The 16,422-nt window shown below is 40.2% G+C and overlaps 1 protein-coding gene across 3 annotated transcripts in view; it reads right to left on the reverse strand.

Annotated features, from left to right (window-relative positions):
* The window catches only part of KIZ (kizuna centrosomal protein), a 127,928-nt gene that overhangs the window by 104,941 nt on the left and 6,565 nt on the right, over nucleotides 1-16,422 (reverse strand). Inside the window, exons 2-5 of one of the 3 annotated variants that reach the window (XM_070247290.1) lie at nucleotides 16,335-16,397; nucleotides 12,429-12,591; nucleotides 9,455-9,640; nucleotides 3,295-3,387 (exon numbers count right to left, since the gene is read on the reverse strand). In XM_070247290.1, the coding sequence (XP_070103391.1) occupies nucleotides 3,295-3,360 (66 nt within the window). In that variant the 5' untranslated portion in view covers nucleotides 3,361-3,387; nucleotides 9,455-9,640; nucleotides 12,429-12,591; nucleotides 16,335-16,397. The remainder of the gene's footprint in view (nucleotides 1-3,294; nucleotides 3,388-9,454; nucleotides 9,641-12,428; nucleotides 12,592-16,334; nucleotides 16,398-16,422) is intronic. The other 2 variants (XM_005604442.4, XM_070247289.1) reach the window with 2 other exon arrangements.

The following is a 16,422-nucleotide window of genomic DNA, read 5'->3' on the forward strand; positions in this document are numbered from 1 at the left end:
GTACAATCTTGCTATGAAGTGTTTAGTTCACTGCTGCTTTTAGTAGAATGTATTTCACAGCATAATAGTTCAAAGAAAATTCACAATCCCCACCCCAAAATTTATTCCTGCACAAACGCCATCCCCATCTCTCTTAGGTAGATACATCCTGATGTATTTTTATGTATATTCTCTAGTCACTGCTCATACAAAAAGCTGAGCAACTAGAAGAACATGTCTAGAGACCAAGAGAATTAGAGTTTACCCAAAAGAAAAAATGACAATGTATAACACAGGGGAATCATTACTAAATTACAGTGAAATTTGTGAGGATTCAAACGGGGGCCTGAACTCTTGTCTTTTTAACCAAAAAGTTTACCAACCCCTTAAAAAACCTTTACTAAGTAAACTAATAGTAGAAACAATCTTGGGGGATGTCTAGACCAATTATGAATTTTCTTAAGAGAACATGACTCTAAGAGCAGCCACTGGATGCATGAAAACATTGGAGTCTTATTATAAAACTGAGCAAGAGTTTTTACATTGAAAAAATGAACCACCACTACTTGATGACTTTTCTTAGCAGAGCATCCACGTTATTCCTACAGTCGACAGCTGCACGACCACTTTAAAAAAATATACCTTTTTCTATAATTCAGAATTATTATTCATTTGATAGATCCTTTCCCCTTCATTAGTGTTTTCCACTTCAGCGGACACCCCCAATTCAGGCCCTTTGTTAATTCCTCCCGTCTGAACCAAGGCTGATTCCCTCAGCTCCACTAACTCCTTCCCCAGCCTCATCTTCCTCCAGCTGCACACCTGTGATGTAACTGCTCCGGTCACAAGCCCTTCCTTTACCTGCCCCAACACACAGACACACATGCACACACACACGATTCCGGGGGGAAATCTCAATTCTTGAGCTGGTACTAAGAAGTTCCATGATGTACCTTTCCAAGCTCATTGTCTACCACTTCTCTTCAAGAATGTTAGACTTTAGCCAAACCGGACAACTACCCACTGGGCTTTCCTGCTTCTACTTCTTTACTCATAACATCTCCCTAGATGTCTACTCATAATCCTAGAATGCCTATCACATCCCCACTGACTGATCCCCTACCCATCCTTCACACCACCTCAAACACCACCTCCTCCACAAAGCCTTAGGTTCTCATTTCAGAGGAAGCACACCTTCTTTCTCCATGTACCTCATGCCCGCCCCATGTAACCGGCACTTATCACATACTATCCGGTGCCTTAGAAAGAACATCACCTTGTGGGAAGCACCTGGGGAGCAAGCGTTGTGGAATTCACGGGGGAGGCTTTTGTGGCGTCTCAGACAGAACACTTGCTCAACATCTATTACTGACTTCAACCAGTGAGACTGTACTGTGCTTCAGGCCAGTCCCTGGAGACCAACGTCTCTGCGCACAGAGACTAATTCGTATGACTGCCCAAAGAAGAGGATCACAGACTTCCACCGAAAAATAAAACGTAACACTATGATAGGAATTGTTCTGGAATTAGTATGTAATAAGGATGAACTAAGACATGATTTTACCGAAAAGTATTTACCTTCAAATTGATGGAACATCCATGGGAAATTGAAAAAGGCAAGATATAATATTCTCAAAATGTTGCCTAATTGATTCTTATAGACAGCCAATAGTCAAAGCTTTTAAGGAGATGACACTTTTCAGTATAAAGGAAACACTTCTAATTATTACATGTGACATTTTTAAGAGGTTGTCAGCTATATGTGTCTTGTCCTAACTTTAAATATAACTAAAAAGGAGACATAACTTTATGTAAGGTAAGGAATCAGGAGTGCAAACAGAAAAAAAAATCTCCCATTTTACTTAAGTACCATTGACACTGCCGTACTAAGAATGTGTCTATCAGGAAGGGCACAGAAAGAACAAACCAGTTTATAGATTAAAAACATGTCAACTATTTCATGAACAAATGCCAAACAGAAAAACTGTCTGAATGATTTAGAAGTCTATCACATCATACCACATCCGGCGTACATCTAATGGCACAGAAATCATTTATCATTAAAGGCCTTTTTATACAGGTCAGGGGTGCTGGGGCTTGGTGTTTTGTATCTTACAGTTTAAAGAATGCTCTAAATTCTAGGTTTTTAAACTTTTTAATCTTTGGGAAGAAAAACTAAAACTTCCTATAAACTCAGATTAATGCCTGCTAATGCACGGAAAAAAGGAAAACTAAAACCTTCCTCCTACTATAAAAACAAAATAGTGTGGCCTCTGTTTCTTTTCTGATAAGAGTCTTAAATACCAAACAGTTAACTGCATAATAACATTTACTGGCAGCCAGGCAGCCTGCTTAGCAGATATATAAAGCAGGTAAAAGGAGAAAAAGTTAATTTCTTGGCTGAATGATTCCATCGGTAGCTATAGGGCAAACCTGAAAGTCTTTTAGTAAAGTAGCAGTTGATTCTTCTATCAATCTGTAGCACACATACTCTTCCAAGGAAAGCATTAAATATGAAAATCATATCCCGTTATCATCTGTTTCCAGCTTTCAGCCCAGTAAGCTTTTCTTAATGAAGGCTGCAGCCTAAGGAACGAGCATGCTGTTGGCTTTCCTGAATAATGGAGTGATGCGACCATTTTTGCTTATTACAATATCGACTGGCTGAGGGGGTTTCACACATAGTCACAAGTGACTACTCTTGCCAGCATGCTCCAAGTTATTACAAGATGTTTTTAGACATTTCATCTAAAAGAGCTTTACTGCTTTTAGGGAAGAAAACATCTATGGTCTTGAACAGAATCATTTATATGGAGATAGCGGGAGGATTAGAAGCATGCACCACAGCAGAGCCACAGCAGAGTTTATTGAAGGATTCCTTGCCGGGCTTTTTGTCTGTGCTTAGATATGCAATCTTTTCTTCCCACTTTCTCTGTGAAAGGGTTAAAATGTACAAAATTAAATACACAAAGAAGCAAAATGCCACATTTTGTTTACTTTTCATTTAAAACATATCTGAACTAAGAAAAAAGCAGCTCCAAAGCATTATGTAGAAAAACACAATTTCACCTACTAATAACACTGAGGTTTTCTTTGGAATCTCTCTCTTTTAAACCCACAGTGACTGCCTTTCAGCAAATTTAATTGAATTAGACATTAAAGCAATACTCTATAAGCAAAAGTCTTTAAATAATCACTTAAAGTTTAATGAAAAAGATCTTTGTAATAAGATGATTTTATTTTAAACAATATCTTAAAAGATGAACACTCCAGAAATCGTCTGTTAACACAAAGTTTAGCATTTTAATTTATTACCTTTTCTCTATCTTCATCTTTCAGTTCATCTGTTATTCCCAGGCTATCTTTTGAAAGTAGCTGCATCTTCTTAATTTGAGTCTCATATTCTATCTAAATATAAACAAAGTTTGATTTGTGGTGGATATTATTACAACTAACATTGTCCATGTTTTTCAGTCCTTACAACATAAAAGGAACATTGAAGTAGAAATTCAAAGCTGATGCTGCTGAGAAAGTCAACTTATCTTTAAAAAATATACAATTTCACAAATACACATCAAAAGCTGCATTTTATAAAATGTTATATATTTTTAAACAAAATAAGATCTGATAGATTTTTACTTACTCTCTCATCAATTGAGGGAATAAAACCTTGATATATTAAGCTATCATGAAAATCCAGTTACTTTATTAGGAAGGTAACACATTAGATAGTGTTTTCTCAGAAAAGTTTTGTCCTAAACAAAGGAAAAGAAATCAATCCTACTGACTTCTTATCTCTGTGATATTTACATAATATCATGATCCTACTAGTAACAGCAATAGAGTATATTACTTGCTAGATCATCAACATGAAATGAATTCCATTTTCTATGAATAGAAATACACTGTAGCCATCAATGATCAGTACCATGGGAATCAAGTTTGCCCTGGCACTAATAACTAGACAAAGATGTCTGCATCATTGTCACACTATAATTGATGAAAGTGATTCCATCGTAAAATGTCTTATTTTTAAAAGCAAGGCATAATAAGCACTTTGATTCAGTATGTTAGTAATTAAAGCCTTAAAAAGTCACTGATTGTGGTCCATCACAGAAAAGTATCAGGATATTTTCTAAATTAGGCAGTGATGCACTGCAATTAGAAACACACCTGTGAGATAATCAAGTTAGAAAACTGTTTCCTTAGTTCTCAGTTTGAACATAAAAAAGGCCCGAGTTTGTTTTGACACACAAAAAATGAACAGACAATAATAACAAAAATTGACTTGTTTTCCTCAAAGTATCTTAAAAGGTATTACATGCTGCCCCATTTTAAATAACAGTTAAGCGGGGATTTTTTTCCTCTGTCAGAATGCTATCAATATGACAGATGGCAGTAATGTTCTAAAAAGATACCTAGTTAAAAAAAAGTGTTATAAGGCCAGTACAAATGATAACATAAACCAATAATAAAGACATAAGGCAATTAAAAAATACAGTTTACATCTCTCTGCCCCATATCTACTTCTTTGAACTCAAGAGATACTTAATTTTTAACCCCAAGAGCTTTAAACAGGTGTATTTCACAGATTCCAAGGGAAAGTATCTTTAAAAAGAGATTGGGGGGGGGGGGGGTTACAAAATAAACAGAAGTTTACTAAAAAATTAGAGGTTAAATAAAAATTCTTTATTCCTGTGGCTACAACTGTTTTCTTATGTTCTTTGAGATCAGTTATAAACATGCAACGGGCATTGAACCTGACTTTCTCATTACAACATCATTTCAGAGCCATACCTTCCAGAGATAGAGCACTTTGTCACGGATACATGAGAGTATTATTCAATTCATTTTGCCCAAGAAAAAGTGATAACTGCATGACGGCTTCATAAAGAAGAGAAAGGAAAGTATCTTCAAGAGTCCAATTTAGGGGCCGGCCCTGTGGCCGAGTGGTTAAGTCTGCGCATTCCGCTTAGGCGGCCTGGGGTTTCTATGGTTCGAATCCTGGGCACGGACATGGCATCGCTCGTCAGGCCACGTTGAGGCAGCGTCCCACATGCCTCAACTAGAAGGACCCCCAACTAGAATATACAACTAGGTACCAGGGGGATTTGGGGAGAAAAAGCCAAAAAAAAGCAAAAAAAACCCAGTCCAATTTAGATTGTTCTCACAGCATCTGAAAAATTTACTGAACTGTACATACTCTTCTAAATTAAGGATGCAAATAAAAACTGTACGATGTATTTGAAATCAAAAAGTTAGTATGATAAATTGATAAGTGATACAAACGTTACTCTGCATCAGCTAGGACCATGGATTTCCATGTAAAACTGCTTTGCTCTCTTTTTTTATTTATACATATGATACTTGGTTATTATCCATCAAATCCACCTCCTGAACACTGGAGATCAGCGGTTCAACCGTGCTCTGCTGGGGCCGTCAGACCCCCGAGTTCCACTTCCTCTTCTACCTGCATTTAAACAAAGCATTCTACTGTGTTTAAAAGTGTTTTTTTTTTTTTAAAGTTTAGAAAACACTGAATAGATGACTCTTTCCAATACTTTCCCAGCTAAACAAGTCTGACAAAACAGCAGAGCATGGGTCCTTAACTGCATCTATTTCTCCAACCATCAGTCTTTCATGTTTTATTCCCAGTTTCTTCTCTGATCAGGTCTCACGTGTTTCTTCTATTTCCACAACACATTGGGGCTTGCATTGCCTCCTTTCTCTCTGGTGCAGACTCAGGTCCCTGTCCTCTTCTTGCAATGTGGCCTAGATTCCTCACAGTCAGATATGCTGCTTCAGGGGCCAAATCACTCCTGCCCCAGCAGTATCTGCCTGTCCAGAGCCTCTCTAAGGATAATCCCCTCATCCCCCAACTCCCCTAGGGAAATCTGTTTTAACAAACCCAAGAGCACTGAATTAACCCATCAGGTAACTTGTTCTGTCCGTTACTGTATCACCTTACAGAACTGGGCTCGATGCCCACCTAAGCTTAGGAGGACCTTCCCACTCACTTCCTTACTCGGCACAAGCAATTTATCTCAGCTCAATTAATGGAGTCTGTTGATAATGATCTGGGGCCCCGGGAAGAGGAGACGGCGGTTCTGGTAGGTCTTTCAGGACTCTAGCATCTCTCTCCATGCTCACAGTTTGTCCCATTTTCCATTATGCTTTCTTCTTTTCTTCTATATCCTCACTAACATTCCTTCAATTTCCCCTCATCACATTACCGCTTACCTAAAAGCGCCACCACTACTTTCCCCCATCCCCAGGCTTTCTTTTTTCATTGGTTTTTGGGATTGTACAGTAATTCTCAATTATAAAAGTAAATAGAATTAAAGATTGGCTGGCCTGGCCTCCTCATGGTAGAGTTGAATAACGGCACAGAGAGTCACATAAACTGACTGATTTGACCCTTTGGTGAATATGAGAGATGGGACTAAGATTTATAGTCTTTTGTTTTCTCTTCTATTTTTTCTAGTATATGGGATTCCTCTTAGATGCTAAAACTTTACCAAAAGATATGGAAGAACATTTATTTATTCAACTAAAATATATTAATAGGCAAGATACTCAGGTTGATAAAAAATGGGATTTGCTACAGACTTTGTCCTCAAGGAGCCTAAAGGTCATACCCTGCCCACAGTGGCTGTCACAATGCTCAGTAAGGTGTCCAGTGAGAGCTCAAAAGATTTGTTCTCCTCAAATTTCATCCCCTATTGGGACATATGACCTAATGAGTGAATTTTTAACAAGAATCATACTTTAAATATTGACATTATATCTTCAGAATGCCTCTGCTATTAAACACAAATGCTCCTAGAAGGTATAACACAGGCCATAATCAATACCACATTAGTTCCCACATAGTTGCTGATGGTCCATAGAAGAAAATGACAAAACACATGGAGAATTAAGTTTCAGTCAAGGGGGAGTCTCAGTGCTCACTTAATGCTTACAGTCAAGGATGGGGGCTGTTAATGCTCACTGAGTGCTTACAATCAAGGATGGGGGACTCAATGTTCACTGAGTGCTTACAAGGAAGGATGTGGGTCTCAGTGCTCACTGAGTGCTTACAGTCAAGGACGGGGGACTCAATGCTCACTGAGTGCTTACAGGGAAGGATGTGGGTCTCAGTGCTCACTGAGTCCTTATGGTCAAGGATGGAGGGACTCTGTTCACTGAGTGCCTACAGTCAAGGATGGGGGGGGTGTCTCAGTGCTCACTGAGAGCTCACAGCCAAGGATGGAGGGTCTCAGTGCTCACAGTGCCTACAGTCAAGGATGGGCGTGTCTCAGTGCTCACTGAGGGCTTCCAGTCAAGGATGGGGGTCTCAGTGCTCACTGAGGGCTTCCAGTCAAGGATGGGAGACTCAGTGCTCACTGAGTGCTTACAGTCAAGGATGGGGGGGTCTCAGTGCTCACTGAGTGCTTACAATCAAGGATGGAGGGTCTCAGTGCTCACTGAGTGCCTACAGTCAACAACGGGAGGGGTCTCAGTGCTCACTGAGTGCTTACAGTCAAGGATGGGGGGGTATCAGAGCTCACCGAGTGCTTACTATGTGTCACATTCTGGGTCAGATGCTGAGAGCATTGAAATATTAAGACAAGGAGCTCACAGTCAGTGGGAAAACAGACACGTAAACAATTATAATACTATGAAGGAAGTGCTTACTAAGATCATTATGACACAGATCTAAGGCAAGAGAGAGGAAGAGAGGCCTTCTAGTTGAAGGAGATAGGAGATAATGTAGTGCTTTCAAGGAGATACAAATTGTTCAACAAATTTAAAATTGTGTGGTGCATGTGAATGAGTGAGAGTCTGTGTGTGTGAGAGAGTGCGAGAGCACACGGATGAGAGATAAAGATGTAGAGGGACAGTGGGAAGACCTGGGGGTGAAACAGATAAAGGGGAAGACATGGAGGAGACAGGGGTGGGACAATTTTGGCATAGGAGAGAGGGAGAAAAGACGAGGGAAGTCAGGGAGAGATCGAAGGATGAGGTGGGGTAGAGGGAGAAGGTGGAAGGGGACAGGTTGGGGAGAGAAAATGTGCACGTCTGTGTATTTGTGTGTGAGGGAGCGAAAACGTGTGAGTGTGTGGTCACTGGGGTGGGAGGTCATAAGATTGAAGCTTTAGGGTGCTTTGAAGGCAGAGACCAGCTTCTGGGCTTTGTCCTGAAAAGGGTGAGCACTCAAGCACTTCAGGCCGATGAGAGATATAACCAGATGATGACTCTCACTCTGCCTGCGGACCCTCCCTGAATGCCCTCACATGCCAGCCCCATGCCTGTCACCTGAATGTGGAAAGCTAAAGCAGATGCCAGCAATACACCACACGTGTCCCTGGGATCTTTCTGGGTGCTCCTAAGTTCCAGTATCTCTGGCCCTGTGCCTAAGGTTCCTCAGAACCTGGCAAGGCTGTTCTGCTCACAGGAGCACATGGTTAATTCCCCACTACCTGCACCCCTCCTCCATCAGTCCTCAATCAATGATGCTCAGAAGCCAGTGTATGCATATCCAAAACACCCTGAAGCACTTACCAGAATTTCCCTGTGGGATTAAGCTCCAGGCGCTGACTGTGGCAGTCAGCTTAATAAAACACCCTTTCCAGCCACCTGCCCCTCCCTGTCTCACCTCCCCACTGGCCTATTGACTTGCCTTGTACTTCCCAAATAAACGACTTACATACGAACCTTGTCTCAGGGTCAGCTTCAGGGAGAACTCAACCTGAGACAAGGACAAAGGACACCCAAGGAAAACTGCTCTAAGGGCCAAGTGGAGCCTTCCACAAAGCTGCTAATGCAGGGCAGAAAGAGAGAAGGACACAATCTTCACAGAACTAATAACAGTAATATTTATATTCTTCAACTGAGATTCTTCAGCCTCTTTGGCCATCTGACAAGTAGCAATATAGCCACAACACTGTAATTTCAAAACTACATGACATATCAATTTCCTTACAAAGCCCTGAAAATTATTAATAGGCCCCCAAATAAAGTAGCATAATTCATAAAATCAGTTGAAAAGTTTTTCTAAGCTTTTAGCTCTTTTTAAAAGATTTTAACATTATATAATTAAGCAGGCCAGTCTTACAAGGAGGAAGAAATTCACTTAATATAATTTGTAGAAAATCCCCACTTCTCCCCCACTGTTTCACTTTCCGGAATTCTACCAATTAGAAGTTCATTCACATTAACAATATTCTTTGCAAGGGGAAATACCTTGGCATTTGGGGGCTGTGGGCAATACACCATGAACATGCTCAATCAGAACACCTTTCTCCTAGGACTTACACGAGGTCAGTCAGCAAAGGAGAGAAAGATCTGATTTCCTGAGTGGGGCAGGATTAAGAGGAGAAAAGTGCTTCTAGCATACTTCAGGCCACCACTGGACACCAGCACCAAAGGAAGAGGCAGAAAGAAATGAGAAGACACCAGAGACAAACATCCCCCACTCGGAGACTCCACTTACTGCACAGCTTGCTGAGGTAAGTGGTGGCACTGGCTGGGGATCCTGAGCTCGCTAGTTTCGTGGGCACACATAAAGCATCTTAACTCGGCGTAACTGCCAAAGCACAGTTCTCCACGGAACTCATCTCTCCCTCCTGCAGCTACATGATCTGTTCTTTTATGCCGTCACATTTTTTTGAAGGCATTCCTTATCCAAAATTCAAAAAGAAACATCTATGTAATTTTTGAACCATGTTTTTGAATAAAGGTTTACACATTCTTATATAGTTTATCATTCTTTTCGTTAAAATGGTCCCCTACGCTCACATCCTTTAGTAGCTCACTACTCATATAAGTATGAGTATACTCATATAAGTTTATTTACTTTTTTACACATTCTATATGCAACAAATGCTTTCAATATAAAAATATTTACAAAGGATGATTCTTCCCTTTAAATTCCTCCCTCGTATTTGTTTATAACAAGTAAATCAACATGAAAATAAGAGGAAAATTTCTATCTCCTTTATTCCCTGCTTCATGCACCACTTTTATTTTCTCTGTGAAATCTTTGAAAAGACAAGAGGTTTTTGATGTTGATAATGATCATTGCTTTTTCAACTTTATGCATTCTACTGCAACACTAAGAGGAAAAGACCTGGAGTACTGTGGCTAAAACCTGCTGCTGCGGGAGCACATCGAACCTCCAGATCCTGGTTTCTAAACACCTTCTCCACCAAAAGGAACCACAGCTGCTTGGATAAGAGGCCAGTCCCAGGTCTGAGGCAGGGAAGTATAAGGTAAACCTGAAACATCTTGTGCCCAAAAGCAAAGAAAGCTCTGAACTAAGAGAGTCATGTCAAAAAGACACAGGAACCAATCGGAAGAGACTCTCAGCACCCAAATTTGGGAAAATATGAGCAAAAAGAATAATTATAGTAATTGATAATATACTGACTAAATAAAAATTCACAAGTCCATGGTGATATTTAAAAAGGGAAAGAGAGGGAGAGAAAGAGAAGGAAGATAAAGGAAAGAAAGCTCTTTTTTACAGAAGAATGCCAGCTACTGTAGACAATAAGATAAAATTAGATAATCACGATTTTACAACCTCCACTATAACTGATGCAGGAATCGTCAATGGATCCTCAGACCACTAGGGAAAAGGCTGTTGAGGAACAAGATATTCCCAAGATGCCAAACCATCACCCCATAGACTATTGGCTAATTGACAAAGGGAAAAAAGGTACCTTACAATAGACAGATCTAAAGACTACCATCTTAACCAAGGCATCAAACTCAGCCTCACTCAGGTAGAATCACCTGACATCGTGACATCATAAGCCTCCTGATGGGAAGCACTGAGAAGCAAACAACCTCAGCTGTGATTATTTACATTTAATTCATTAAAATAAACAAAACTGAAAATTCAGTTACAAATTCAGCCACATTTTAAGTGCTCAACAGCCATGTACGCCTAGTGGCTACTATATTAGACAGCATTAGTATAGACAGAGAATACTTCCATCACCACAGAAAGTTCTGTTGGGCAGTGCTGGTCTAGACCAAATTTCCAGTTTACAGGAAACATAGGGAATGCTAGACAAGTTAAATGAGTCCTCAAAGAAATAACCAGTCAAATACAGAATGTGAGTCATTCTACAAACAACTAACTGGCCGGCCTTAGTAAAAAAGCCAATGTGGGTTTTTTTTTAAAAAAATAGGAAGAGCAGTGGGAGACTAAATTAGATCAAGAGACTAAAAAAGACACAATAACCAAATGTAATACGTGAACTCTAGTTGGCTCCAGGTCTGGAAAAATAAAGGGACTTTTGGGGGGAACTGGGGAAATTTAAATATTGGATAGGTATTAAGTGATATTATGGAATCATTATTAATTCTCTTAGGTTTGATAATGGTAATGATTACATAGGAGACTCTCCTTGTTATTTATTAGGAGGTACAGACAAGTATTTAAGGGAGAAGCATCACAGTGTCTGCAGGACACAGTCAACGACTCAGGAAAAAAAATATACACACACACACAAAGGAAATATAGCAAGATATTTACAACTATTGCGTCTAGGTAGGGAGTATATGAGTTGTCTTAGTCCATTCAGGCTGTGTAACAAAACACCACTGACCGGGTGGCTTATAAACAACAGAAATGTATTGCTCACAGAGCTGGAGGCTGGAAGCCCAAGACCAAGGCACCAGCGTGGTCACCTTCTGGGTAGGACTCTCTTCCTGGTTCAGAGCCAGCACCTTCTTGCCGTGTCCTCATATGGTGGAAGGGGCTAAAGATCTCTCTAGAGCCTCTTTTGTAGGCACTTATCCCATTCATAAGAGTTCCGCCCTCATGACTTAAGCACCTCCTAAAGACCCCACCTACTTTCATCTTTAGGGGTTAAGATTTCAACATATGAATCTCAGGGGGACACAAACATTCAGACCACAGCATGAATGTTCATTATAAAAATTCTTTAAATTTTTCTGTGTATTTGAAATTTTTATAATAAATAGCTGGAGAAAAACTGCTTAAGGGGGAGAAAAAAAAGAATGGGAAGGATTGAAGCCAACTCCTCCTGTGACCAGTATTCGGCTGGGTTAACTTGGGCAACGACCCCTGACCTGTGCAAATTGTGAGAAGAAAAGCTTAGCCCTCCACACGTGGCATAATTTGTAGAGCAGAAGGTTGCCAAGCATCTCAAAGGACAGGGAATGGCAGGATCAAGAGGGCCATGAGAGCAGCTGCTCTGTGTCGCACAACCGAGGAGCAGGAAGGCGAACTCCTCGTGCTAGCCCCTCAGGCTTCTCCCAGTGCACCGAGGGACCGGAACAGAGGAGCCCAGTCCACAGAAAAAGAACCTTTTAAAGAAGGAAGAAGTTTCTAGAGGGAACAAACATTAACGACTGCCACTGATCTGAAACTTACTGCTCATAGTTTCCAATTTTAGCAAAACAGGATTAAAAAATAGTACAAAACGAGCTGTCACCTTCAGTCCTTGAAGCTTCTCTGTATTTGTGGCAAAGTGTCCAACACGAGTTTGAACACGTTCCAACTGCTTTAAATATTCCTGGTTTCGAGTGTGAGCCTTCTTTTCTGATTCACATATTTCCTTCAGGTATTTCTTTAGTTTTACATACTTCAGCTTAACTCTAGAAAAATAAAAGCAGATACTTAAGCAATGGAGTTAGGACTTCTGACAAACCTAAGGAGGAGAATTTTCTTTAATAAAATTGTTAAGGAGACAATATATTCTAAGATATTTTACCCAAACATTGAAACCTAAAGGACAGAATGTATGTGCATTCTGAGAGAGAGGAAATTAATGCAACATCACTGAGGTCTCACATCTAGGCATAACTCTCCTGAGAAATGTATATAAGACCATATTATAACATTCACACAGTAAAGATTTATGTGGATTTCTTTCTCAAAATTAAATGTGATTTCAACAGCAGTGTCTATGTGGCCATGTTCAGATGAATACCCATGAGCATTCCTTTATAGGACAGACAATTTCAAAACTATCTGCTCACATGGAAATAGAATCAAACTATAAACCACAATCCATAAACATTAAGAAAATTTTAAATTTAAAATACCAAAGAAGCTCTCATTTAGATAATGTAAAAACTTTTCTCAGAAATTACAACATACTATATTATTAAAATATTTTATAATAATATATGGACTGTAACTCTACTCAAATTGTGAAAAAACCTTTAGAGATTCTCATCCAATGCATAATGCTGGATAGCTCAAGTTGTGCAGCCCATTCTTCTCATAGAACCAACACTGCTAATTCTAGCTCTTTCTTTTTCACAAGTATTCAAATTACAAAAGAGTACCTGCTATGCAGCATTTCTATTGTTGGCTCAAAAAATTATACAACATTCTTTTAGCAAGCAAGAACATGTTAAATACCCCAAAAATATTCATCCTCAAAACACAGATTTGCAAAGATACTGGAGATGTCCAAAATTAACCAACCCTGAGACAATAAATTTTAAGAAATTCCTTACCATGCTAATATTGTGCTTTAATCTTGGTTGGCTGTCCCTATCTTTTCTTCTGAACAAAACACTTGAGACTGGTTTTACTGCTGCCCATGTCTAACGTTTTTGACAGAAGTGACAGTAATGGAGGAAGAATGTAATGTACTTACTGTCTTTCACTTGCAGGCACAGAGTAAAGCTGCCACTGGTGGCTAGTGCCCATCTGGAGTATCGACAACAGTAACCATGCCTTCTCCATCCAAATTCTAGTTTCATTCCTGCCCCCACATTAACCTTCAAAGCTGACCACATATGCAAGTCATCCATCCATCCATGCAATCATTCATACATTCAGGGCTCTGAATACAAAAGCCTCTCAGCTACGGTCCATAGGGAAAACAATCAGGTAGGTACAATACAGTGTGATGGATGCTATGAGGGCAACTGCAAGGGACCCTGAGTGACTGGGCCCCCTGACCTAGTGGAAGGGTCAGGGAGGGTTTCCTAGGGGAAATCATTTTTCAGCTGAGACCTGAAGGGTGGGTAAGAGTTAATGTAAAATTGGGGAGAGTAAGAGTAAAAAATGAGGGGAAAGCATTCAGACAGGGGAAACAGCATGTTGGAAAGCTCAAAGGCAATAAATAAGAATAACAGTGATATTGACATAAATAGTAATGAAAAATAAATTAGTGACTCTTACTCTGGGTCAGACACTGCTTTAAGGTTGCATATGTATTAACTCATTAAGTTCTCATAACTATCGTTATCCCCATTTGACAGATGAAGAAATGGAGGCACAGAAAGTTGAAGTAATCATCCCATGGGTAAGAAAGAGCTGGTGGGGACTCGGACTGAACCAAACAGCCTGCTTACACTGTACTACAAAAGATCTGGTCGTGCTTCAGAAACTGAAGTTTCAGTCCATGAAAGAATTTAGGGGGAGGCTGGCAAGAGATGGTGATGATGAAAATTAAACAGGGGCAGATAATGGAGGGTCTGGTAAGCCCCTGTACCAGACACCTCTCATGCCCTGCTCACATCCTCCTGGCCCACCTTTTCCTCTACCAGCCATGGCTGCAGCAACCTGCTGTATGGAGTGTCACCTGGTAGCACCTGCCTCAGCTCTACCAGGAATCCCGCCTTCCCAGGGCTGCAGCATGGAAAGCCTGGAAGTGAGAAGGAGTTAGCACCTCCTGGGACAGCGCTGACCAACAGGAGTCAGCAACCAGTAGGTAAACAGCCCCCCTCTCCCTTGCCTTCAGCAGACACTGGTGGGGAGCAGAAGGACAGTCTACATGGCTCCTCTGAAGACCTGGAGGGACGGAGCCCCAGGTGCCCACCGCAGTGATCAGTTCCTACTTCATTCTGCCAAGCCCTCCTCTCCAGTTTTACTGACCACTTCCTAAAATAAACTGCCACCTACACACAGACCCTCCTCCCACACTCTGCCTTCTGGGAGGAACCAGATTGAGGCAGCCATGTTAGACAGTTTGGACAGTTTACCCTACAGGCAAAAAAAGAAAGCATATTTTTGGCAAATCATACCTTCTCTCTTCCAGGAAACAAGAGGCTGAGGGAGGGAAACAAATTCAGCAACATGCAGGCACTGATGGCTTAGTAAAGGTTCCCAGTCTTCTCTCACTTCACTGCCTTCCCAACCACCAATAAGCCAGGAAGCCGCCAAGAATAGGGTGCAGGAAAAGTCTACACCCTGTCTTCTGCCCCTTTAGCCACGGGCTTGAAAAATGGCAGCTGCCATGGACCCTTTCAGACTGGGGCCCACGTCTGAGGCCAGGGCACCTACAACACTGCTACTTCTTTCACCCTCTCATCGGCTCTTCTTGTCTCTTCTAGAGCTACTAGAGACATACGGCTGTCTACCCGGACTGGTACCTTTGGAAGTACACGCAATCTTAAAACCAAAGAATACTTTTGAAGATGAGGAAATAAATGGAATAGATGGGTGATTTGGTTTTAAAGTATTCTTGGCTTCTCTCTCTTTCGTATGAGATGTTTTCCCTTCTCGCTCATATTATGATATAGATAAGTCACAGACTAAATGCTATCATAATCAGAAATTTTTCATATGAATAATATGGGAGGTAACACCATACTTAAAGGTGAAGTTCAGTTTCTACAAAATATCATTAAAAATATTAAAAGTTTGCTCTTAATATTAAAGTAAATAACCTAAACAGAATAACATGTATATTAGCCACTGCTCACAATAATTTTAACAGTCATTAGCATATATCCATGAACAAATGAGACATCATGTAACCCTGCCCACCACAGTTTGTTGAAAGGTCAGCTATAGTAATTATGCCTTAATCATTACACAGGCTCAAGGTGTTTAAATTGTGACCAAAAAGATAAGAAAGACTATAATATATCTTATTCTTAATATATTTAAGCAAAACAGATTCCTGAAATAATTTTTATCTTATACTAATTTTAACCAAATTTATTCTTACATTTCATAGTGATTCTATTAAACTGCAATGTTTACTAGAAACTACTACACCTTAGAAATAAGAGAATGGTAAAAGTACCATAACTATGGTATTTGTAACATATATTAGGGTTACATTTTTTTGAAGAAGATGATTAGCCCTGAGCTAACATCCACTGCCAATCCTCCTCTTTTTGCTAAGGAAGACTGGCCCTGAGCTAACATCTGTGCCCATCTTCCTCTATTTCATATGTGGGATGCCTGCCACAGCATAACTTGATAAGCAGTGTGTAGGTCCACACCCAGGATCCAAACTGGAGAACCCTGGGCTGCCTAAGCTGAAGGTGCAAACTTAACCTCTATGCCACCAGGCCAGCTCTAGGGTTAAATTTTTATTGATTAACCTATGCAAATTGGTTTAAAAACCGTTACCACTGTCATATCTTACCTGCATATATCAGATTGGTTATATTCATAAAGTTTCTTTTCCAGGTCCAATCTCTTCTTTTCACTATAAGACAGAAAGAAAATATTTT

The sequence above is a fragment of the Equus caballus genome, chromosome 22, assembly GCF_041296265.1.
Source record: "Equus caballus isolate H_3958 breed thoroughbred chromosome 22, TB-T2T, whole genome shotgun sequence".
NCBI lineage: Eukaryota > Metazoa > Chordata > Mammalia > Perissodactyla > Equidae > Equus > Equus caballus.